Raw genomic sequence first — 26,183 nt, forward strand, 5'->3', positions numbered from 1 at the left:
GGTTAGGCCGAAGCCAGCATTCCTCCCCTGAGGGTCGCCTGATCCAGTGCTGCTGAAGGAGCTCCATCGACGATAATGGCACCGCAAACACCCCCCTCCCTCCTTCTGTCGTTTCAGGACCCCCCCTCCCACTCCATCCCTCTCTGGCCCTCCCCTTCGAAAGAGCTGTCTGCTTAAAAGTTTTTACCTCCTGCATGCAGGGACGCCGCTTCTGACAGCTTTTTCTTTCGCTTGTGTTTCAGCTGTTCCTGTGGTCCCGCCCTCCCTGTCCAGCATGTCCCCTCTCTTCCCTGCCCTTCCCTCTCCAAGCCGCGGCGAACCGGTCCGGAAGTGAAGGCAGCAGGGAGGCAGGCACGCACTTAGCAGGCAGGTTCGTCTTCGTCTCCTCTCGCGTTGCTTCTCTCTCAGCGCGTCCCACCCTCGAGGGCGGGATGCGCTGAGAGGGAAGCAACGTGAGAGGAGACGAAGACGAACCTGCCTGCTGCGTGCCTGCATCACTGCTGCCTTCACTTCCGGACCGGTTCGCCGCGACTTGGAGAGGGGAGGGCAGGGAAGAGAGGGGACATGCTGGACAGGGAGGGCATGGGAGGGAAGGGGAGAGAGAATCGCTGGACAGGGAGGGAAGGGGAGGGGAGAGAGAATCGCGGGAGCAGGAACAGATGGGGGCGGGACCTGAGGAAAAAGGTGTCGGTACGCCGTACCGGCGCGTACCGGCACAAAAAAAGCACTGCTTCCGCTAAAAAAGCCATCTCATAATTCTGGCAGTTCCTTGTCTCTTAAGATTATGTGCTTGGTCACTTAGGGCCCTGTTTACTAAGATGCGCTAGTGTTTTTAGCATGCGCCTAAAATTAGCATGCGCTAAATGCTAGAGATACCCATATATTCCTATGGGTGTCTTTAGTGCTTAGCGCACGCTGTTTAGCATGTCTTTAAAATGTTAGCGCGCTCATAGCGCTGCTTAGTAAACAGGGCCCTTAAACTGAGGACTTGAAAAACTTCAGAGAGAAAATATTTCTTAACTGTGTCAAACAAAAAAAATGACCATATTTTATGTTATGATTCCTCCTTTTGTGAATCTCCTGCCTCCTCTCCTCCCAAACTCCACATATGTACATAAGCATCGCCATGCTGGGACAGACCAAGGGTCCATGGAGCCTAGAACCCTGTCACCGACAGCGGCCAAAAGAACAAGCAATTTGTCCCGCCCATCCTAGAAATACTGCATTCCCTCGTCCATTCAATAACATTCTATGGCTTTTTCCTCCAGGAAGCCGTCCAACCCTTTTTTGAAGTCTGCTAAGTTAACCGCCTTAACCACCTTTTCTGGCAGCGAATTCCAGAGTTTAACTATGCGTTGAGTGAAGAAAAATTTCCTCCGAGTCGTTTTAAATTTACCACACTGCAGCTTCATCGCATGCCCCCTCGTCCTAGTATTTTTGGAAAGCGTAAACAGAGTTTTGGGGTCCCTTTTACCAAGCTGCGACAAAAAGGGGCCGGTGCAGGCATCGGTGTGTGTTTTACACACGTGCCTAGGCCCCTTTTTACCACAACTGGTAAAAGAGAAGTCTCGACTTCCTGGAGGAAATGGCCATGCAGCAAGTAAAGCACTTGCTGCATGACCATTTCAGGGGGGGGGGGGGGAGTCCTTACCACCACCCAGTAAGGGCTACTGAGTTAACCCGGCGATAAGCAGGCAGTGTGCGGCACTGCCCGATTACCGCTGGGTACACTCCAGCACTACAAAAATAAACAAATTTTTGTAGTGCTGGAAATGACGGCACACTAGGGGTGGGAAGTACTACCGGGCTGCTGTGGTAGCCCAGCGGTACTTCCTGTGTACTGAATGGTAAGCCCGCGTTGGGCTTACCGCTGCTTAGAAAAAGGAGCCCTTGGTGTTCTGTGTGTGGAGTCTACAGTGATTGTCTGATATGGATATTGTGTGCTACCGGTTTATTTGAAGGTGGCTAAAGAGTTGTAGTGTGTTTTCTGCTAAAGAAGTATTGTATGAGTTTTTTGCTTGCCTTTTTTGTGTTTAGGAGTCACAATGGTGGCAGGATTCAAGCATACCTGAGAACCATTCAAGAGGATTTTAGTGTTGGGACAAAGAAGGGAGGCGTGAGGACTGATTGGGATCAGGGCTGCTGAGAGACGACGCCAGGCCTGGGCAAACAAGGGCTCTACCACTGCCCCCACCTCATTTTTCGTAAAAATCGAGGCCCTCCACATACCTTTTAAAACAACAGTTCTTTGCTGGCAGCGAGCATGAGCAGCCAGTGATTGGTTCACACTGCTGCCGCCGGCCCCACAGTCTTCTCTCTGGCGTGTTTCCGCCTAAGAGGAAACAGGAAATTGTGTCACAGGGAAGGCTGTGCGGCTGTTGCGAGCAGGGTGTATCAGTTGCTTGCTGTTCATGCTTGCTGCTGCTGAAAAACTGCTGTTTTAAAAGGGAGGTGGGGGCCTCAATTTTTACAAAAATGGATCTATTTGAATCAATTTGCCGAAAAACAAATTGGCGAATCGATTTGAATCACGAATCAGACAGCACCGGTGCTGGGCACTCCTTGGAGGCCGGGCCCAGAGAATCTTGCCCCCATTTTGGAGGCCCTGATTAGGATCTGTGATAGTAGAATAGGTAGATACAAATAGAGGGAGTCGGCCAAGAGGTCCTTGGATTGACCTCTGCTTGAAGCAGGATACTGGGCTAGATGGATCATCGGCCTGCCCCAGTATTACCATTCTTATTTGCTGGCTTCCTCTCCTGTTTTCTATATAACTGCCTGCTCACCATGGCATATTGGAAGCTAGGAGGCATGGTGAAATATGGAGCAGATTCATGAAAATGGAGCAGCTGTTAAAACTAACTTGGAAAGAGAAAAACAAGTTGATAGCTAATACCATCTGCAAGATACTTTGGCAGGGTGTGCTGGACTATCCTGAGAGTGAATGCATGGATTATGTTCTGATGGAAGGGTACGTTGTGCACATCAGAGCTGATACTGTCATGATAGTGTTTGCATAGATTATGTTCTGATGGAGGGATTCATTGTGTATGTTGACTGTAATGCTTGATTTTTAGTGACACCTTTCTTTTAACCAATGTGAAAATTATTTAGCGTGGAGAATGTATATGAACTTTGAAGAACATGCAAGCTCCTCTTTCAGGTGCAAGTTCTTCACTGCTTGAAAATGTCTCAAAATAAAAGAGCACTAGCTGTGAACCTCAGATTACTGGATGCATTAGGGTAGTGGTTCCATAACCTGGTCCTGGAGGCAACCCAGCAAGTCAGGTTTTCAGGTTATCTATGATGAATATTAATTAGAGAAATTTGCATGCAGTGGAGGCAGTGCATGCAAATCTCTCTCATGAATATTCATTGTGGATATCCTGAAAACCTGCCTGACTGGGGTGCCTCCAGGACCAGGTTTGGGATCCACTGCATTAGGGTAATACTAGTGTAACCAGTTGTAGAAATTGGTTTAAATTGTTTACCTTACTGCTGGGAGAGCATGGGGGTTGGCTGGAGGTGTTCGGGAGATATTTAGCTAGGATGAATTCCTGCACATGAGCAATTCATACCAAGGAGACCTGTACTGACACCTGAAATGTTAAAAGTGCTAAAAATAAGTTTTAAAAGTATTTGCATTAAATCTGATTGCCGAATTTAGGTGCTAGGAAATGGGATTGGTATGCTATGTACTCAAATTTGTTTAAATCATATGCAAATTAGTCCATTTTTGGGAGGTTCTCATTTGCATATTTATGGGTAAAAATTGATAGAAATGTTTACAGCCTTAATGTTAGGGCATGGCTCTGATCCAAAATGTGAAGTTTGATCCAAAAATGAAGGGTTGATCTAGTGTTTTTGACTAAAAATTCCCATTAGAGTGTCTGTAGGTTAATCTGCATTCAAATAGAGCTCTCTGATTGGATGATCAGCTCCTGTTAGACAACTGCCCGGTAACAGAGAGGGGAGAGCAACTGAAGATTTGGCCAAGATGGACCTGCAGCTGTGAGCTCGGTGTGTAAGAATTGAAAGAAAGAATTGTTGTTTGATCTAAGTTTACTGAAATTATAAAAGAGTGCCTGATTATGTGGTAAATGAGAAAATATGAGTGAAAAGAGATTGGTTTCTCTACTGAGAAAAGGATCTGAATATTTCAGGATTACTTGAAGTTTATGAAGAACAGAAAAGGGAGAATTTCCGTTTAAGAGTGTTTAAATCCTATAAGCTATATAAAGGCTAAGTAGATTTGAGTGCCTGTAAGCAAGGAAACCTTAATATTTGACCTGAAATAAATATTTGATCCGAGATAAATAGTTGATCTGAGATAAATGTTTGATCTGAACTATATTCTCTGGTGAAAAGGAGATAAGTTAGAAAAAGAATCTTTGGAAAATAAGAGGACTTTGCTCACATTTTGAATTAGCCAGATTAGTAAACTTACTGAGTAGAGAGGGGAGTGAATTTATGAATGTGTATGTGTGGATGAGATCCAGAAGTGGGCATCAAGATCTCAGCAGCTTGGAAGAAAAAAAGAGTTACTCTTTAGATAGTCAGGGTAAAGTTATAACAAAGCTACTTAGGAAATTAGAACTGATGAAATTCAATTTATTTTATTTTTTCATAGTTTAGCTCTCAGTCCAGGTTCCAGTTTCAGGCAGGCTGATCTAAAGACTCACACACTGCAGGGAGGCAGTATTTCTCCTTTTATTTTATGTTAGATTAAGTTTAGGGAGAAGGATCGATGGAAGACAACTTCTAAAGGAGAGATCTCTTGAAGACTGAGTCTGCAACTGGAAGTTTTCCTTCAGCTAAGTACATGAAAGAAAAGTAAACCAACTGAATACAGGAAATTGAGGAAGAGAGAGAGACAATTCACACACTTTTTCTGAAACCCCTGTTTATCACACAAGTGAACTGAGATTTAATTTGGAAAATAAAGGAAGAAGGAGAAATCCAATTAGAATAATTATATCACTATAAGACTAAGATTTGAAAGATTTTGGATAGTTACTTACCTTATAAGTAAGCCCTGTAGGAAAGAAGTTTATAAAAATGTTTAAATGAAATACACCTAAGAAACATTCCTATTTTGAGTTGGAAATCTTTGAAGTGTTATACTTACTTGTAACTTGGGGCCAGATGCACAAAACCTAACGAGCCCACAACTTGCGTTTTAAACTGGTTCCAGCCAGTTTAAAACGCAAGTAGTTTACCCGGGGCATGCACTAAAGGCATTTTCCCTGCCACGGTAGCAGGCAACGAAAACGGAATGCAAATGATTCAAAAGCTATTATAATGAGCTGCACTACCATTGCAGCCCATTATAATGAGATGCACTACCGTTTTTCCGATTCCCTTACCGTAGGAACCCTAACGGGAGGTCTGCACCTCTCGTTAGGGCTCCTGTGAGGGAATTGGAAAGGAAAAGGGCCCCCCAAAAAAGGTAAAAAAAGAAAAAAAAAGCAGGGAGCGCATGTGAGGGGCGTCCTTTAAGGACGTACTCTCCCTGCGCTTGTGAGAGACGTTTTTTTTTCGCAGTTTTTTGCTCTGCCGGCGCTCGTGCTTTTTTCCCCCTTCTATTTTGTCTTCGTCGCGCCACTTACCCCTCCACAGCAAAACTTTTGTATTTTCCTGGTTGCCGGAGAATCGGGACGTCCCTTTAAATTAGGCTCCTCTTCCTGGTCTCTTCAGCCAATCAGAGCGCGTTTCGCTGACAACAGCCAGCTAAGCCCGATTTGATTGGCTGAAGAGACCAGGAAGAGGAGCCTAATCAAAAGGGACGTCCCGATTCTCCGACTCAGGTACCGAAGGAATAGAGAATGCAAGTGACCTACAACGAGTAGCTCATTTGCATTCCCTATCGTTGATGCATTCCCGTTCCCTACCGATTCGCTATGGAATCCGTAGGGAACGGGAATTACCGACGTCTTTAGTGCATCTTGCTCTTGGTCAGGAAACTAAATGTTTGGTTAGTAAAGAAATTAGAGTGTATACTGGATCCAGTAGGGAAGCAGCAGTTCTACTGGTCTAATCCTGCACAATCTAACTGAAGAGTATTTCTTTCTGTTTACCAGTGCAGTCAAATAATTCCATTCCACTTAAATAAATAATTCATTGTTATATATATAAGGGGGTAGTATCTGGATTTATTGTAAATCAAATTGATTCCATTCACAGGAATTCATATTCACCTTTTTGCATTCATCCGGTATTATCTTTTAAGGATGATGTTTTATTTTAGGTTCACTCTGTCTCTTGTGAGCTGAGCACAGTTAGTTCCCTCGGCTGGTACGACTACAATCCAGAGGCATTTTGATACCGTGTTAAGTCTTACCACAGATGGGTGACATACTAGCACAGGATTATAATTACAGTTACTACCGCAACATTTATTCAGATAAACAGTACAGGGGGGAATGGCAAGAGAAAAGGAGATTTAAAAGCCTTCATGCACTTCTCATACATGGAATACAATTAAGAAAAGAAAAGAAAAACAAAGAGGGCGAGGGAATCACAATCACGTAACTAGTTTTAACTGCTGCCTGGATTATTTAGAAAGGGTTTTGACAGTGCTGCAGCTGATGGGCCTATCCTTTTAACTGAAACTTAAATTGCAGCTCTAGTTTTTGTAGGTAATTTCCACAATTAGTTTAAAGACAGCAATTTGTGAATTCAAAATATCAAGTCTTTACCTGCGAGAGTTTTTTATGTCTTGTGACTGGCACCTTTGACATGCTAAGTAATGTTATTTGAACAGCTAAGGGAAAGTACTGTGAGAGAAGTTCACCGTTCGAAACATTAAAGAACAATTATATTGTCATGTTGTTCTTCAGAGTCACTCGCTTTCTTCTCTAAATCTCCATTCCTCTTTGTCAGGGACAATAATGCTAAAATATATATGTCTGAAATGAATCATGCGCCTCCTACCATCTATAATTTCACATCACAAATTTCTGTAATTGCTCTCTCACCCTCCTCCAAAAATAGAAACAATTAAAAAAAAAATAACCTTGCCGACTCAGAGGCACTTATATGATTAGCATGTGCTGCTAACTGGATAAATGCCAGCCAGTGGAATATCCAACAGCATTAACCGGATAGTGCCACCGAATGCTCCTTCTGACTTCCATGGCATTTGCTGGACAGAGTTGACATCTGAGCTTGGGTAGAGCTGGAGACGATCTGGTTACTGATGATATTCAAACTGCTAACTGGACAAACGATAAAGCTGTCCTAATTTTGGAGCCCTTTTACCAAGGCACGGTAGGGTTACCGAGCGGGTAGCACATGGCAAAACAGCACTATCGCCGCGGTAGTTTGGGTTTTGCCGCACGTTATTTCCCGTGCTAGAAAATAATTTTTATTTTCTAGCATGGGGGCGGGAAGCAGGCGTTCCCGGCGGTAATCGGGCAGTGTGGGCACATTGCCGTGCGCTGCCTGATTACCGCATGAGTGGTGTGTGAGGTCTTACCGCCTTCTAAATAGGAGACAGTAAAGGCTCAGACAGTAATGGCCACATGATAATTTGGAAATTAGTGCATGACCATTAATAGAGCAAATCGAAAACTCAGCCATTTTCGAGCTGCGCTAAAAAGCGGTGGAGTGCGAAAAAGAATATTATCTGAGATCCAAGATGGCTCTGTAGTGAAACACCACACCAGACGCCTCTAAGTTTGCTCCGTGTTTAAACTGAAGAGATATCCTAAGCCCTGTATCGTTTGAATATGGGGAAAAGGAGAGGAAAGGTCCGGGACTTACCCTCAACCCTGACTGGAACTCGTTCTCAACAGCAACTGACGCTGGAACAAGTTGGAGTAACGCTGGGACCTTCTGCAGCTTCTTCCTCGAATATCGGTGCCGAGCTTGTTCAATCGGCCGACAGTGTAGATGGGGTTTCTCTAAGCCCCGTCAAGCGTGCGGCTCCCCCACAGCCAGGAAGTGGAACCAAGGAAGCAGAGTCTGACGCCCAACTGCCCGAAGAGGAGGAGAGGAATGTTCAGAGAGGGAGCCTGCCCTTGCCAGTAAGAACGGTGGAGAGTGTATTGGAGGGAGGTAATATTTCTAATATTTTAAATATCCTGGTTAAAATAATTACTACCCTAAACACTCCAAACCCCTCTCCCGGATGTTTCAGTGGGTTCAATAAGAAAAGCAGCCGTAGTGATATTGGAGTCACTCTGGGACCTAACCTATAATTTACAATCTTCCTTACAAACATTGACTTTGAAAAATACTTTGGAAATTAAAACTTTGTCTGAAGCAGTCCTAATCCAAGATCAAATAAAAGCAGCCGTAGTGATATTGGAGTCACTCTGGGACCTAACCTATAATTTACAATCTTCCTTACAAACATTGACTTTGAAAAATACTTTGGAAATTAAAACTTTGTCTGAAGCAGTCCTAATCCAAGATCAAATAAACACCCGTCAGTCTTCTGAGGTTAAACGAATTGAAGAAAGTTTAAGTAAATTAGAGACTCTGAGTCAAATTTCAATAAAGCAAAAAAATTTTTCCTCTAGGAAAATGGAATATTTGGAAAACCAATTAAGGAGGTGTAATCTGAGACTGACTAATTTTCCAAGATCACCATTGATATCCCCTATAGAAATGTTTAAAAAATACCTAACTGATGTTTTGGGAATGTCAAGAGATTTCTTGTCTCCAATTGTGTGAGTACAATATTTCCAGGGCAAAACTATTGTGGATAATGTGGTTTCTCAACCACACTCAGGGGAAACTATGAACTTAACATCTTTCTTGGAGTCTTCGATGGAAGTTATTACCCAAAGAACTACTGCTGTGGTGACATTTGCTCTGGAAATGGACAGAGATGCTGTTTTGAGACTTTTCGTTAGAAATTTAGCCTATGTTCTTAGGTTCAAAAATCAGAATATATCCTGAGAGGAATTTTTGAATGCGAAAGAAGGACTGAATTTGAATATAGTAGCTGAGTAACAGAATGCACACTGTTTAAGATATATTGGGAAAAGTGATTAGGTCGTGAGTGTATCCCTTTTTAAAAAATATTTTCAATTATAAATATTTCTTTTCTTAGATCTTTAAATTTCTGGAGTTTGTTTTTGAAGGTCGATAGAACTATGTAATTTTCAATTTATGTAAACATTTTTCTTGTTTTGATTTAATACATTTGCCATATTATCTCTGACAAGTGTATAATATAAAAGTAATAAAGATTAAAAAAAAGCGGTGGAGTGCAAGGGAAATCCACATGCTATAACTACCGTTGGCCACTTTTTAGTGCGGCTTAATAAATGGATCCCTTTATCTGAATAACTATCTGTTACAAGTCTGAATTTTGCTGATAGCTGGAAGATAGCACTGCTGGTCAGTGATGATTTCTTTATATTCAGCGCTGGTCGGTATCCATGTATCAGTGACTATCCTGTGTTTTTATCTTGTGGCAGCCGGCATTTAAAAATGTGCTGACGCTGTGGGCTGAATATCAGCCCCACCAAATTTTGATTTAAAATTTCTTCTTTATAAAGGTCATATTGGTCCTGGCAACCTTGGGGTCTCTGTAGGATGAACAGTAAAGTTCAGAGGGGACTTTCTTATAGAAAAGTACAGAGGGAGTTTCAGTGATGGCTGCAGGGAAAGGAAAATAATTTGTTACTGTTTGTGAAGATTTCAGGTTGGTGACCTGGCATGACCTAGCCGAAATGAGTCCTGAAAAAGATATTGTAGTGCATGAATGAACAGTCATGATGCAGCATGAAAAAATGACCTGTGAGATCTCAAAAGCTCCTAAATTGCTCATCCCTTTTGTTGGTCCTTCATTAGATATCATAACCCACTGTCTTTTTTCCTTAAAGCCTCTCTGTTTAAGCAATTTCTCACGGATGATCATAATTAATTTGGGGCCCCTTTTACACAGTGGTGGAAAGCCCAATGCAGGCTTACCGCTCACTAAAAAGGAAGTACTGCAGGGCTCCTCAGCAGCCTGGCAGTAGTTCCCATCCCCTGCATACCATCATATCCAGCACTACAAAAATATATTTATTGTAGTGCTAGTGTGTACCTAGTGGCAATTGAGCAGTGCCGTGCACTGCCTGGTTACCGCAGGGTTAGCGCAGGAGCCCTTACCGCCACCTCAATGGGTGGCGGTAATGACTCCCCTCCAAAATGGCTGCATAGCAAGTGAAGCACTTGCCACACAGCCATTTCCTCAACAAAGAAAGACCTACCTTTTACCCGCTGTGGTAAAAGGTAGGTAAAAGGAGGCCTCAGTATGCGTCAAAAACACGTGCCAACACCAGCACAGCCCCCCTTTTGCCCCCTTAAACCCCTAATTGTACAATTATTCAATTTTAAAGTTCCATTCTAATTGTTATTATATATGGATGGCTATAAATTGTTACCTTTTTACGTCTAGCATTCGTTTCCATATTACATATTATAATTATTCAATCCTCATTTATGTTTGCTGTCACACCCAGCCTCACAAATCCTGGAGATTCAGTGGATAAATAAATTATCACTGAGGGATTCCTATACCAGAAGTTCTGCAGAATTAACAGTCACAGTATAATTATCTTTATAATAATAATAATAATAATAATAAAAAGTAACTTTTCTTCTTTTAAGGCATTTACTATAATGATACACTAAGGCAGTGATTCTCCAAATGTGCTCTGGAGGTACATTTACTCAGTCTGTGATAGGTGTCCCTAAGAATAGCCATACTGGGTCAGACCAATGGTCCATTTAGCCAATCTAGGCCATAAGTACATGGCAGAAACCCAAATAGTAGCAACATTCCATGCTACCAATTCCAAGGGAAACAGTAGCTTCCCCATTCTACACTACTCAGGATTTTATAGACCTCAATCATACCCCTCCTCAACCATCTCTTTTCCAAGCTGAAGAGCCCTAACCTCTTTAGCCTTTCCTCATATGAGAAGAGTTTCATCCCCTTTATCATTTTGGTCGAACTACTTTGAACCTTTTCTAATTCTATTATATCTTTTTTGAGATACGGTGACCAGAATTGAACCCAATAATCAAGGTGAGGTCGTACTATGGAGTGATACAGAGGCATTATAACATTCTTGGTCTTATTTACCATTCCTTTCCTAATGATTCTTAGCATTCTGTTTGCTTTTTTGACTGCCGCCACACACTGGGCAGAAGGTTTTAGTGTATTGTCTACAATGACACCTAGATCTTTTTCTTGAGTGCTGACTCCTAAGGTGGACTTTAGCATCAGGTAACTATGATTTGGATTATTCTTCCCAATGTGCATCACTTTGCATTTGTCCACATTACATTTCATTTGCTATTTGGATGCCCAGTCTTCCAGTTTCCTAAGGTCTTCCTGCAATTTTTCATATTCTGCATGTGTTTTGACAACTGAATAGTTTTATTCCATCTGCAACATTACCTCACTTGTCATTCTGATTTCCAGATCATTTATAAATATGTTAAATAGCACTGGTCCCAGTACAGAATCTTGCAGCACACTCCACTATTCACCCTCTTCCATTGAAAAAAAATGGCCATTTAACCTTACCCTCTGTTTTCTGTCCAATAACCAATTCCTAATCCACAGGACATTGCTTCCTATCCCATGATTTTTCATTTTCTGAGGAGTCTCTCATGAGAGGCTTTGTCAAAAGCTTTCTGAAAATCTAGACTAGATAAAGCACATCAACCAGATCACCTTTATCCATATGTTTATTCACACCTTCAAAGAAATGAAGCAAATTGGTGAGGCAAGCCTTCCTTTGGCTGAACCCATGTTGACTCTGTCCCATTAAACCATGTTTGTCTATGTGTTCCATAATTTGTTCTTTATAATAGTTTCCACTATTTTGCCCGGCACTGGGATCAGGTTTTACTGGTCTGTAATTTCCTGAATCAACCCTGGAACCCTTTAAAAAAATCTGCGTCATATTGGCCACCTTCCAATCTTCAGGTATTATGGACAATTTTAACAACAGGTTACAGATCACTAACAGCAGATCAGCAATTTCATATTTGAGTTCTTTCAGTGTATATCATCTGGTCCAGGTGATTTGGCTCAGTCTGACTTCCAGATTCACCGAGATTTCTTTCAGTTCCTCCATACCGTCACCCTTGAAAACCATTTTTGGTAGAGGTTGGTGTCTTACATCTTCTTCTGTAAAGACCGAAGCAAAACATTCAATCTCTCTGCTATGGCCTTTTCCTCCCTGAGTACTCTTTATGCTCCTTCATGATCTAACAGTCCCACAGATTCCTTCACAGGCTTTCTGCTTCTGATGTACCTGAAAAAGTTGTTACTATCAGTTTTTGTCTCTGTGGCAAGTTTTTCTTCATATTCTCTTAGACCTCTTTATCAATGCCAGTGCTTATGTTGCTTCATATTTTTTTTTTCATTTGGATCTTTTTTCCATTCTTTGAAGGATGTTCTTTTGTCTCTAATAGTCTCTTTCACTTCTCCTTTTAACCATGCTGGCTATCATTTAATCTTCTTGCCACCTTTATTAATATGTGAGATATATCTGGTCTGGGCTTCCATGATGGTATTTTTAAACAACATTCATGCCTGATTTAAAGTTCTAACCTCTATGGTAGTGGTGTAGCTACAGGGGGGCCATGGGGGCCTGGGCCCCCCAAACTTGATGTGTCCCTGGTTTAGCTGGCGGGGGTCCCCAACCCCACCAGCTGAAGTGTTTTCTCCAGCACTGGTCTCCTCACATCTGGCATGCTCGTTTTAGTGAAACTGAGCATGTGCGCATGTTCAATTTCATTAAAATGAGCATGGCGGACATGATGTAAGAAGAGAGAGAGCAGAGTGGGAAATGCGGCAGTGCTGGAGACCAGCACTGGAAAGCGCGCTTCAGCTGGTGGGGGTTGGGGACCTCCGCCAGCCAAAGCGTGTGTGGCGGCAGCGGCAATGGTGGTGCTTCAGCTGGCGGGGGTTGGGGACTCCTACCAACCAAGGTATGTGCAGCAGTAGCAGCGGCAGTGGGTGGGTGGGGGCAGCAAGGCGGTGGTGGGGGTGGCGGCCCAAAATGTGCCCCCTCACTTTGGGCTCTGCCCCGCCCACCTTGAGGTCTCGCTATGCCTCTGCTTTATAGGCAATTCTTTTAATTTCTTTTTAATCATTTTGCTCATTTTATCGTAGTTGCCCTTTCGAAAATTAAATGCTGATACAGCAGATTTCCTTAGTGTCTTCACTCAAGATATCTGCTTAAATTTGATCATGTTATGATCATTGTTTTCCAGTGGACACAGCGCTGTTACCTCTCGCATTATGTCCTATCACACAATAAATATGTATGAAGTAGATTTGCAAATGTAACTTCTTTGGTTTTTATGTGAGCTAGGTGGCTGCCTAGTCACTGCCTGGGATGGTGGGAAGAAGGGCACACAAAGATTTTATGGGACCAGGGCCGGGGCCAACCTTAAGGCTGGAGGGCACGGCAAGCAAGGCATCAGTATTTCCATCCACACAAGATTCCAGACAACACCATGAAGTAACTTAAAACTGGAACTTTGCTGCACTTTCAATTGATGAAATATACGAACAGCGAAAACCAAAAGTCATGTCAAACACCAAATTATATAAAGCAGGTACCAAAACTTAGATTGTGAGCCCTCTAGGGACAGAGAAAGTACCTGCATATAATGTGTACAGCATTGCGTATGTCTAGTAGCACTATCAAAAAGATTAGTAGTAGTAGATATCCTTTCTTTATGCTTGCAATTCTTAAAAAAACCAAGGCTACTAAGGATAGGCTAATGGTATGCAGCATGTCCCCCTCTCCCTTCCCTGTTATTCGTGTGCAGCATGTTCCCTCTCCCCTCTCATCCCTCTGTAGCATGTCCCCTCTCTTCTCTCCATATGGCAGCATGTCCCCCTCTCCTCTCCTCTCCCTTTCATCCATGTGCAGCTTCTCCCCCATCCATTCCATCCATGGGCAACATGTCCCCCTCTCCTCTCCTCACCTCTCACTTCCCTTCATGCAAGTGCAGCTTCTCCCCTCCCCTCCTCCTCCGGATTCAGCATCACCTCCTTACTTCCCTGTCTGTCCTCCCTCCCCGTAGGCCCTACAAACGTACAGAGTTTGCCGGCATTTTTGGCAGTGGCTACAACAGACTCACCTCCAGTGGCTCCAATGCTTTCCCTCTGCCACATCCTTCTCGTGCAGCAACAGGAAGTTGCAAAAGAGGGAAGGACCCCGGGGCTGGCCAGAGAGAGCCTGTTGTAATCACTGCTTGGCCGGCAGTGCCGGCGAACTCTATAAGTTTATAAGGCCCACAGGAGGGAGGGAGGACAGGAGATGTGCAGATTTGGCACTAAGTTTCACTGGGGGTTAAAAGGTGGCAACTAAGATTTTTTGGGGGTATTTTCCTTCCTTGACATCCCGTAGCAATGCCTATGCATGTGGCTAAGTTTCAAAAGAAGCTCCAAATTTGAGTAACACCATGAGTTGGTTCAGGTTCAGCGTACAAATTGTCTAGTCTAGTTTGTGACAAAACAAAAAGGAGGTGAAAACCCTCACGAAACCTAGTCTAGTTTGTGTCATTCCTTCCCATGATCCAGCATGCTTCTCTCTTTCTTTCCTTCCTCCCCTTCACTCCATGATCCAACATCTCACCATCCTACCCTCCCATTTTTCAACATCTCACCTCTGTCCTGGGTCCTGTATATCTCCCTATTCTTTGACCCCCCTTCCCTCCATTGCCTAGTATGTCTGTGTCCTGCCTCTCCCCCCTGGGTCAGGTAAACATTTCCCCATGCAACATCCCCCATGTACCTTTCAACGCAATTTTCCCCTTGGAAGCACTAATAGAAGCACATTCAGCAGCATGCATTGGCCCCAGGATCCTTCTCTCTGCCACGACTTGCCCCCTATGATGTAAATTCTTGTTTCCGCAGGGGTGCAGCAGAGAGAATGACTCCGGGCTGACACAGGCAGCTGAATGGGCAACGCTGCTTCTGTTAGTGCTCTGAAGGGAAAAATCACATTGAAAGGTATACCGGGGGGGGGGGGGGGGGGGGGGGGAAACACGGGGACACAGCAGGCTAAGACAGCTGCCGCTGGAGTCTTGCTTGTGGAGAGCCCATAAAAAAAAGTGCTGGTACACTGTACTAGTGTATACCGGCACAAAAAAAGCCCTGATTTTAGGTGTGTTCATTTAATATTCTAACTTTTCAATGGTAAGACATTAAGGGAGTCTTTTACTAAGGTGCGCTAGTGTAGCTGGCACTAAACGCTGAGATGCCCATTGGGCATGAGCTAAAAATTCTACCACACCATACTAAAAGACCCCCTAAGGGAGGTAGTTAAGGTGTAGTAAAAGTCAGGCTTTTACGACACCTTAATTTACCACATAGTGAATAACCTGCCATAGCTGAGTACTGCAGGTTCATCACTCCCGCAGTACAAGATTAATGCTCTAGCGATCAATCTTGCCTAGGAGCGTCAGGCCACAAAAATGTGGCGCGATGCACCCAGGCACTTTTTAAAGAGGACGAAGCATGCAATCATAAGTACATAAGTATTGCCATACTGGGACAGACCGAAGGTCCATCAAGCCCAGCATCCTGTTTCCATCAGTGGCCAATTCAGGTCACAAGTACCTGGCAAGATCCCAAAAAAGTACAATACATTTTATGCTGCTTATCCTAGAAATAAGCAGTAGATTGTTCCCAAGTTCATTTTAATAATGGTTTATGGACTTTTCTTACAGGAAGCCATCCAAACCTTTTTAAAACCCCGCTAAGGTATTGGTTGAGCTGCTCCTCCCCACAATGATATCCCCCACCTTGAAGCCCCCCACCAAGTACTTCCCCCAATTCCCAAAGACTCCTCAAGTACTTACCATAGGCCCCAAAGACCATGCCAAGTACAGTTGAAGCACCTACCTCACCCTTCCTTAGGCCCCTCCCCCAGGCCTACCTTTCTTAATCTCTGGTGTCTAGTGGGTTCTGGGCAGGAGATCCCCACTCACTTCAGTCCCTTCTGGTGCTGGGTTCACAATTTCACTGCTGATACGTACTGGTAGTATTGTGGTAGTACCATTTCTGGGTCAAGCTGCTATATAAGGGCCTTCTGCGGTGTTCACTGTAAGCCACATTATTAAATTTTAAATTGATACTATGCTTAATCTTAGCCAAAAGGCCAAGAAGGGATTTACCTACTAATGAGTTGTTTTATATTTGCATCTCATTACAATATAACCTGAAATACCTCCTGTTTACATTCATTACCATAATGTAACATGCATTAGTGCCCTTTAACACATGTTAAGGGGCACACAATGTGTGGTAGGGTTATAATGCACCATAATAACTAGCCCCCTAACCGCCATAAAATAAGTAGAAAAGAATTATTCCCTTATTGTATTTTTGGTATTTTGAAAACACACAAAAACAAGCTATAATAATAATTAAAAAAGACATACAGCCATTGAAGGCTATGAAGACTTTCAAAGACTCCTGGCTTCAGAGAGGTGATCCTATTATAGCTCAAATACCTAAAAGAGAAAGGATAATAAAGTATAATCAATGGATTGAAACATGGCCTCTGATCCTCGCTTTACAGAAATGAGGCAGGTTGCACAAAAGGAAGATCCAAAGAATACTGCAAAAATAAAGGATAATTGCAGGTATTGCTTTAACTGTATATTGCAGTTAGGTGGTTAATAGTGCTTAGTGAGTGGGGTGAATTTATGAGTACTTACAATTTGGTCAGGTTGTACAGTCCTCTGAAGGCATAGACAGACACACTTAGAATTTTGTTGTGCTGCAGATACCTGAGAAGAGAAGAAAACCATGACAAAGTGACACTTGAGGAAGGGAACAGGACCAACATTTCAAAATTGACCTGTGATTTCAGATGCACTTGAGAACATGAACACAAGATGGTGCTGTGCAGTATCAGGTGCTTTTTTTTTAATTTGAAAAATGACTTCTGCATATTTATATACCCGCATCTCATCCGTGCCTAATTTTCAAAGACATTCTTGAGTTAGAGATAGATCTTGCATCCTGTCATGTCCTGATGCTACCTGCTTCATCTGTTTACTAAAGCATATGCCTGCTGTATTTTATGATGATGTCATTGTCTGAGTGTTCAATTTGTTTGAAGATTTCTTAGTATCTTGAATGGTATATGTACTACATTGCTACTGTGAAATTGCAGCTAATAAGACATCAGTTGAAACTGTTTTGTCTTCATGACAGGCTTTAGCTACATTTTATATTAAGCAAATTAAAACATGGGCAGGGGTGGGGTTCCCACATATATGTAACAGTTATGGACATCCTTGCTGCGTTTAGGCGCCTGCACATGCACCAGGTCTACAGCTGGCATAAGTGCAAGTTGCTTAAATTGTAAGTGCACCGTTGCTGGGTTACACTAGTATTCTATAATGGAGCCTATGCGCCTAACATGTGGCCTTGGGGTGCCTAAATGGAGGTGCCCAGTTATATTACTGCCAGCAAAGAGGGCAGTTCTATAACAGTGCATCTATATTTAGGTGCCTAGAGGGTGCCTCTGTGGTGCCTATTCTATTAAGGAAAGAAGTAAATCCCTAGATTCTATATATCATGCCGAGATTTCTGCGCGGAAATCGAAGCGTGTTCCATAACAATGCGCATAGCCTAATTGGTTAACAAGCCAATCAGCACTGATAATTGCTACTTCACATGCAATTGTTGACACTAATTGGCATTACTTAGAATTTAGGCGAACTGTCCAACCGTGTTCTATAACGTGATGTGCGTAAATTCTAAGGTGCATAATTGAAAAGTGAGTATGAAATGGGCAGGTGGTGGGTTTTTCTAGAATCTATGCTTGTTGTTATAGAATGCACCCGGCCCACGCCTAATTTAGGTGTCGGCATGTGCATCAGGTTTTACTTGGCATAACTGCCTGCGACTAAATGTAATCATATGGACTAGCGTTTGGCGTATTGTATAAACTACATGGAAATTTAGGCTTATTCTATAAAGTACACCTAAATTAAGGCGTTCTTGATATAATTTAGGCACAAGCACTCACACCAGCCATAGAACTGGTATAAAGCGCTCATGCCTAAATGCTGGAGATATGCATGTCAATGATAGTATTCTTGAAGTTACGTTTGAGTCCTGCCCATACTCTGCCCAGGTTCTGTCCATGTGTATGCCTACTAGTCAAATACACACTATGTAAGATATGCACATATTTACAGAATAGTATTAGGTGGATTTTTACATTTATGAGCATATACTGCTTATTTTCGAAAGAGAAGGGCACCCATCTTTCGACACAAATCGGGAGATGGCCGCCCTTCTTCAGAGGCGGCCAAATCGGCATAATCGAAAGTTGATTTTGGCCGGCTTCAACTGCTTTCTGTCGCGGCTCCGGCCAAAGTTCACGGGGGCGTGTTGGCAGCGTACCGAAGGCGGGACGGGGGCATGGTTAACGGATAGCCAGCCTTGGCCGATAATGGAAAAAAGAAGGGCGCCCCTGACGAGCATTTGGCTGACTTTACTTTATCCAATGTTTTTCACGACCAAGCCTCGAAAAGGTGCCCGAACTGACCAGATGACCACCAGAGGGAATGGGGGGTGACCTCCCCTTACTCCCCCAGTGGTCACCAACCCCCTCCCACCCCCCCAAAAATTTAAAAACATTTTTTGCCAGCCTCTATGCCAGCCTCAAATGTCATACCCAGCTCCACCACAGCAGTATGCAGGTCCCTGGAGCAGTTTTTAGTGGGTGCAGTGCACTTCAGGCAGGCGGACCCAGGCCCATTGCTCCCCTACCTGTTACACTTGTGGTGGTAAAAGTGAGCCCTCCAACCCCCCCAAAACCCACTGTACCCACATGTAGGTGCCCCCCTTCATCCCTAAGGGCTATGGTAGTGGTGTACAGTTGTGGGGATTGGGTTTTGGGGGGATTTGGGGGGATTTTGGGGGGGGGCTCAGCACCCAAGGTAAGGGAGCTGTGTCCCTGGGAGCAATTTCTGAAGTCCACTGCAGTGCACCCTAGGGTGCCCGGTTGGTGTCCTGGCATGTCAGGGGGACCAGTGCATTACGAATGCTGGCTCCTCCCACGACCAAATGCCTTGGATTTGTCCGTGTTTGAGATGGCCGCCCTTGGTTTCTATTATTGGTGAAAACCGAGTTTGGCCATCTCTAAGGTTGACCTAAAATTTGAGATTTAGGCGATCCGGACCGTATTATCGAAATGAAAGATGGCCGCCCATCTTGTTGGATAATACAGTTGGCTCCGCCCCTTCCCAGGGCTCTATTCATTTACATGTATAATTGCTGTGTTAATGTGAGCATCTACTTTATAGAATTGTCCTCAAATTTGTGCTATGTTAGACCTTTCTTTCACTTGGACAATGCTGCTCTGTATTGAAGCACAATGCCACCACTTCCACTGTTCCCTCTAAGCCGAGTAGGAGTCCTCCAACTGCAGTGCTACCAGTAGGGGGCAGTGCTTCAATACTGTGTTTTCAACTGCTAGGGATAGGCAAGATCTCTGGAGTACTTCTGTTTGCCTATCCCTCAAAATGTGATAATGAAACAGCACCCCCCGCTGGCAGGACTGTAGGTGGAGAACTCCTGCTCAGCTCTCACATATAGCTAGATGAACTAGGGAAGGATTGAATGAATGTTTTCCTTTCCAGAAATATTGATGAATGAGAGCGAAGATCCTTCTACCTTTACTATCCCTATTGAAAATTAGGGTGTTCACTAGCTTAGATCAAAGTAATTTCTTACAGATTTCTAAGGTCTGGGTATTTTTTGAAGCCATCTGCAGAAAGCTTTCTGATCATATTTCTCCGTAGTGACCTGCAAGAAAACAAAAAAAAAATGCAGAACTGTAATAATTATAATTAAGATGACTTGTAATTCATAGAGTAACTACAGGTTCAAGTCACCCTCAGAACTCTAGTCTTCACAAGATGAATAGCAGAAAGCTGTGCAGTGCTCTAAATACAGATTTTTTCATTGTGCAGATGCTGCACCCAGCCTATGTTTTCTTTTGATCTTATTTCTAAAGGGTTTGTCAATTGCATAGATACCTTCTGTGGCTTTTGCTCATCTCTCCAAGATTTCTATTCTGAATATGTTTACTCCGGCTTGACTTAATATCCAAACCAGGACAAAAGTTACCAAAACAAAACAAAAATTAAAAAAAATTCAAATCACAGCATTGGCTCTGTCAAACTACTACAAGATATCGTTCTCTTGTTGTATTCAATAAAGTCTTCAATAAGTGTTCAATAAGTCCTTATTTTATTTTATTTTGTTTTTTGAGTATACCCTCAGATGTTCCCACTCAATTTGACAAGAAATAGTTATAACTGCCTGGTGGTTCAGCACTTCATTTATCCGGTAAATCTTTTTATATCTTGTGTGCTTGTGTTCATATAATTTTATACCTCATTTCACCATCTTCATAAAACAATATCAACTGGAAACGTTAGCCAATACTGATCAACTGGAAACGTTAGTCAATAGGAAGATGGTGAAATATTGTTTTATGAAGATGGTGAAATGAGGTATAAAATTATATGAACACAAGCACACAAGATATAATGGAGTGGAGGAGTGGCCTAGTGGTTAGGGTGGTGGACTTTGGTACTGAGGAACTGAGTTCAATTCCCAGCACAGGCAGCTCCTTGTGACTCTGGGCAAGTCACTTAACCCTCCATTGCCTGCCATGTTGAGCCTGCCATGAGTGGGAAAGCATGGGGTACAAATGTAACAAAAATAAATAAAATAAAAAGAGTTACCCGATGTATGATTATGAAAACTTATATGACAAAGTTGACAGTGTTTATATGGGGGTGTGGCTAAGGGCATTTTGGGGGCATGTCAGGGGATTTCCCAAATTTTACACACATAAATACAGAATTCACCCGGAGCCTAAAGTTAGGCGTGGTTTATGCCCTAAGCATGATTCTATAAAGGATACATACCCTTTATAGAATAGTGATCAGCATGTAATATTTTCTATGTCAATTTTTAGATGTCACTTATAGAATTTACCCTTAACTGTAGTTGCATACATAAAAAATCTGTATGGTGTAATCCCCTGTTAGGTTGGGGATTACTAGAAGAGTAAGCTTCCTGGAGAGAGTCACTGAGGGGAGTGACTGGGAGGAGAAAGCCCAGCCTAAGGGGAGTAGTTTTGAAATAAAATGCAGAGAAATAATACCCTCGGACTGAAGAGAAATGGGAGGGGGGAGTTTGGAAGGAGATAAAACTAGAGTTATGCCCTTTAGGGAGGTCTTTGGTTACCTACAGGTTTAAGCTGCCTGCACTGTCCCCTGCCATTGATCTGGAGGAGGGAAAGGGGTATCCTGGAAATCAGAGGGATCCTTTGGCTGTAAGAGGCTGTGGCTCCAGAAAGTGGTAAGCAGGAGTGGAGTGTGCGAGGGGATGGCACAACCCGGGAGCTGGGGTCCAGACCTAGGGAGAGCTCGTCCCAGGACCAGGGTGGATCCGGAGTGGGGTCACTGCTGGAGGAGTGTCAGACTAAGGGGTCTGAGTCTGAACAGAGAAGTTATGCTGTGAGGAGGAGTGCAGCCTTTGGAAATGTATTTATTTATTTGTTTGTTACATTTGTATCCCACATTTTCCCACATATTGTAGGCTCAATGTGGCTTACATAGTACTGGAGAGGCATTTGCCAGCTCCAGTGAGAACTTATACAAAGTGATGTGGTAGGATAAAGTTCATGTGGCACAGCTACATATGGACAGGAGCCTTATGAATATGTATACAGCCCCTGAAAGAAACTGTTGGTACCAACCCGGTAAAAATTTGAACTGTCCCACCCAGCAAAGCCCATGGTAACAGATCTGTGAAGTGTGCCAAAACTGAATACCTGGAAAAGGGCGGGAAGGAAGTGCTGAGTCATCATGGCTGTAGTTCCCGTGCTGGAGGAGAGGGGGAGGAGAAGAGAATACCTATCTGTTCCATTCAGCATAGAGTAAGGGGCGCCAGTCTCCACTGGCCATCTGACCTGGGCAATGAAGCCCCTTTACATGTGGGAAAGAGCTGAGCACAAGGGCAGTGGAAGGACGACAAATAACTATTAAGGGGCAAGATGGCTGTAAATCCGAGACTGGACATGCCCTTTGGGGGAGCTAAATTGGAAGTGACCATAGCTGACGGAAAAGCTGTGGGGCGGTTTCTACGTGTCTGCTGTGAGGCATGGGGAAAACTTATTGTTAATCTGGTCGTGAGCCCTTGAGCCCAGGCTGAGGCTTAGTATAGGGTTTTGGCAAAGGCCTAGGGTAGACCGAACAGGCCCTATGCACTACCCAAGCCACCAAGCCCCGCACACACACAACAACCAACTCGCACCACCAGAAAGTGGGAGATAGAGCATTCAGGCGGGCCTCACTGCCTATCAGGAACCCACTTGCACAGAGTCCAAACGTGCGTGCCTCATGGCCGAACAGGAACTGAGTCATACACTGGGAAGGGGAGAAAGAACAACGAAGGGTCCCCAAAGGGACAGGAGCACCAGCAATGCACACAGCTCTAGCTAAGAACACAAGGGAAAAGGGGCTGACAGACGTTCCTATAGGAAACACAAGGCTGTGCCATTGGCAGTCAAGGATAAAGGAAGCCACACAAGGGAACACTGTAGGCTGTACCATACAGCACACAAAGGAAAGGGAAAGTCACCTAAGAATGCACAATGCTAACCTCACAACATACAGGGATAAAGGGAACTTCTATATAGGAATAAACAAGGCTGTGCCACACAGCACTCAAAGGTAAAAGGAATCCACACACAAGAATGCACAAGTCTGGCCTCACAACACACAGGGATAAAGGGAATTGCAATAAAGGAATACACAAAGCTGTGCCACACAGCACACAAGGTCAAGGGAGAGGTAAGCAAACAGAGAACGTTGTCTTAACACACACAGATCAGATAAGGAGCAGCGCTCACCAGAAACAGGAGACAGACACAGCAAAGAAGGAATAAAAGCAGGCAAAAGGAAAAGACTGCTTCAAAACACAACCTGCCAGAGGCAGGGCTACTCTGCAGAGAAAGGGTTAACACAGAGGAAAGGGAAACTTAAACAAACTGGAACAATACGAGGAACAAGCTTACCACAAACAATAGAACACCAGCCAAGCAGAGAATAGACCCAGGTGCAGAGTAGTGAGGCAATCAAGCACACGCTGGGAACACCCAGCACTCACACAGAAACTACGAGCTACGAGGAGAGCAAGCAAATCTCCATGTAAACACAGAGAGACAGGAAAGCTGGCTTCAGCTGACAGCAATCAAAGGCAATCAAACGTGAAAGCAAGGGTTGCAGGGAAAGGTAGGCTTAAGTAGATTAGGCTTCTGACGTCTGCAGCCTCAGACATCAGCTCAGCCCCTGACAAGCCAATCAGGAGCTAGTCCCAAACATGCCCCTGTATCTAGCAGAATCATAACATCTGTCCTGCTCCCCTGGTTGTGTGGTGAATGCGAGCCCAAGTCGATGGCTCCAGAGCCCCTGGAGGATGAGCAAGAGAGCTCAGATGGAGCAGAGGAATCAGGAGAGGTGACTCAGTCCTCGAGAGCTGAACCCAGACCGGCTCCAGATGAGCCTGAAGGGGAACTGGTTTGGGGGATGCAACAGTTGGGAGAAACCCGATCTAAGCAAGCCCGGCTGCAAGGCAGCCCTTGAAAGAATGGTGAACCCTGAGATCAGGATCCAATTGCAGCTGGAGGTGGAGGAGCTGTGCAACTTGTGCTACTGTTGCCCTGTGTGTGGAGGCGAACATAAATGGCAGGTCATCTGGAGGAATGTGCACCAGGGATGTAGAGGAGAAACCTAGCTGGAGAGAGCCATGTTTGCTTCATCGGGTGTAGCCCGATCAGGAGGGATGCTGCTGGGGATCATAGTTTTCCCAGTGCCGGAATCAGCAGATAGAAGAGTCGTTCCAGAAGCACCTTGAGGAGGGGACTCACCCCAGATATGATGGAAGGTCTTTCTGGATATCTCATAACTGCCCGAGTGGAACCTGGAAGGCTAAACCAAATCCCAAGTAAAACAGATGAGTGTGCAGGACTGAGTTGAATTATAATGTCTGGTTGGACTCTAGTGTCCTTGTTCACCAAACCATGTTGAATATGCAGAATTGAGTTGAACTTTTCTGAACTGATGTTGAATTATGGAAAGGAAAAAAAAAGAGTGAAAAGTAGAAGAGAAATAATGGTTGATAAAAAGATAATATTGAATGTTGGGATGGGCCCTGATCCTAAAGGGAGGTGGGTTGGTCATTTGAATGGAAGGGGGGAGCGTATAAATATAATATGTTACTTGACCCAATGCTTTGCTGAATAAAAGTTGGGAGGGAAAAAAAAGGGAAGAGAAAAAGGACTAAATAATATATCAAATAAAAGTTTGTTTTGGGTTGCAATTAAGTGTTCCTGTTTGTGAAATTGTTGGGATATGGGAAAAAATTGTTGGAGTATATTGATACATTACAGATGGTAATTTAAATATTCAAGGCTGAACAGGCTGCCACCCTTGCAGTACCTGGGTGTCCTAACTCATGCTGGGAATGGGGTAAGACATTTGCAGCTTAAACAGGTTGCTACCCTATACAGTCATTGGGGTTTCCTATTTAAGCATAAAAGGGGTTGGAGGAAAACTGACCCATATGAAGGACAAATCTCCCTGTAGGAGGAGATTGTGAGAGAGAGTGTAAGGTTCGCTCTGTAAGAAAAGATCCTGATTGAGATAAAAATCTTTGATAACATGTCCAATGATTGATGAACAATGGAGTGTGGAGTAAATGGTAAATTTGCTTGTAATATGAAGAAATGTTGATGTGGATAATGTGGTTGCATAACAAGGGTTATGCGAAAATACAGATCACTGGGGAGAGTGATCAAGGAGAAGTTGTTGAAGTGATATAATGTGTTAAACTTGAAAAGTTGTTCTATAGGGTTGCTGTTGCTCCAGGAGAAAGGAAGAACAGAACCCAAAGTGATCTCTTGAGGGCAAGGGATTGGCTAACTGGGGGGGGGGGGGGGGGGGGGGGTGGAGAGAATGTAATCCTCTGTTAGGTTTCAGATTACTAGAAGAGAAAGTTCCCTGGAGAGAGTCAGTAGGGGGAGTGACTGGGAGTCTCTGGGTGGGAGGAAGCCCAGCCCAAGGGAAGTAGTTTTGAAATAAAATGCAGAGAAATAGTGCCCTGGTACTGAAGAGTGATGGGGGGGGGGGGGGCAGGGGGAGGAGTTTGGAAGGAGTTAAAGCTAGACTTATGCCCTTTAGGGGGGCTTTCCACTGCCATTGACCTGGAGGAGGGAAAGAGGAATCCTGGAAAGCAGAGATCCTTTGGCTGTCGGAGACCGGTTGCAGCTTTAGAAAGTGGCAAATAGGAGTGGAGTGTGTTACGGGTGGGTAGAGGAAGGTCCAGCCTGGGAGCAGGGTACCAGAGCTAGAGAGAGCTTGTCCCAGGACCAGGGTGGATCCAGAGTGGGGTCACCACTGGAGGAGAGTCAGACTAAGGGGGTCTGAGCCCGATACAGAGAAGTTACACTGTGAGAAGGAGTGCAGCCTTTGGAAATAAAATCTTTCTACAGGATAGGCATGGACAGGAGCCTTGTGAATATGTATATAGCCCCTGAAAGAAAGTGCCCCTGTAAATATACCTGAGGAGAATAGTAGAAAAGGTGTTCCCTCCGGAAATAACAGAAGTTTGGGATTGAGTTGTGCTGGAGTTTATTGGCTGTGAAGAAGGTTAAAGTCTGGACTGAACAGTTGAGTGGAACCCAAAACTGGAAAAATGTCTCCCAAACCCCGGATTGCTATTCCAGACCATTAACCTACTCCCAAGCTCAACTGCATGTGTGCAGGAACTGATGAGTGAGGGGAGATTGGCCATGAATGTGAGACTGAACTGAGGTCTGTTTTGTGGCCCAGGCCTGGAGCTAGCCCATGGGTTACAGTGGTAACTAGGAAAATATAATTCAAAAGGGCTATAGCTATACAGCTCTCTACTTACATCATTGTCACATTTGAAGCAACTGAAGGGACTGTTTGTAACTTGGCACCATCACAATCAAGTTCCAGGCCTCGGCATAAGCAATAGACTGGCACAGAACCAATGGCTAAACAGAGACAAGATACTAGTGATAGTAAGGCAGACAAAAGATAAGAAAATGGTTTAATACAGAACTTTCCAAACCAGA

At 43.9% G+C, this 26,183-nt stretch overlaps 1 protein-coding gene across 1 annotated transcript in view; it reads right to left on the reverse strand.

Moving 5' to 3' along the window:
- Positions 1-26,183, reverse strand: part of RXFP1 (relaxin family peptide receptor 1) — a 116,646-nt gene that overhangs the window by 67,774 nt on the left and 22,689 nt on the right. The window contains exons 4-7 of the mRNA XM_030192229.1: positions 25,997-26,102; positions 19,739-19,810; positions 16,702-16,773; positions 16,423-16,494 (exon numbers count right to left, since the gene is read on the reverse strand). Of these exons, the coding sequence (XP_030048089.1) occupies positions 16,423-16,494; positions 16,702-16,773; positions 19,739-19,810; positions 25,997-26,102 (322 nt within the window). The remainder of the gene's footprint in view (positions 1-16,422; positions 16,495-16,701; positions 16,774-19,738; positions 19,811-25,996; positions 26,103-26,183) is intronic.

Source organism: Microcaecilia unicolor, chromosome 2, assembly GCF_901765095.1.
Source record: "Microcaecilia unicolor chromosome 2, aMicUni1.1, whole genome shotgun sequence".
Taxonomy (NCBI): Eukaryota; Metazoa; Chordata; class Amphibia; order Gymnophiona; family Siphonopidae; genus Microcaecilia; species Microcaecilia unicolor.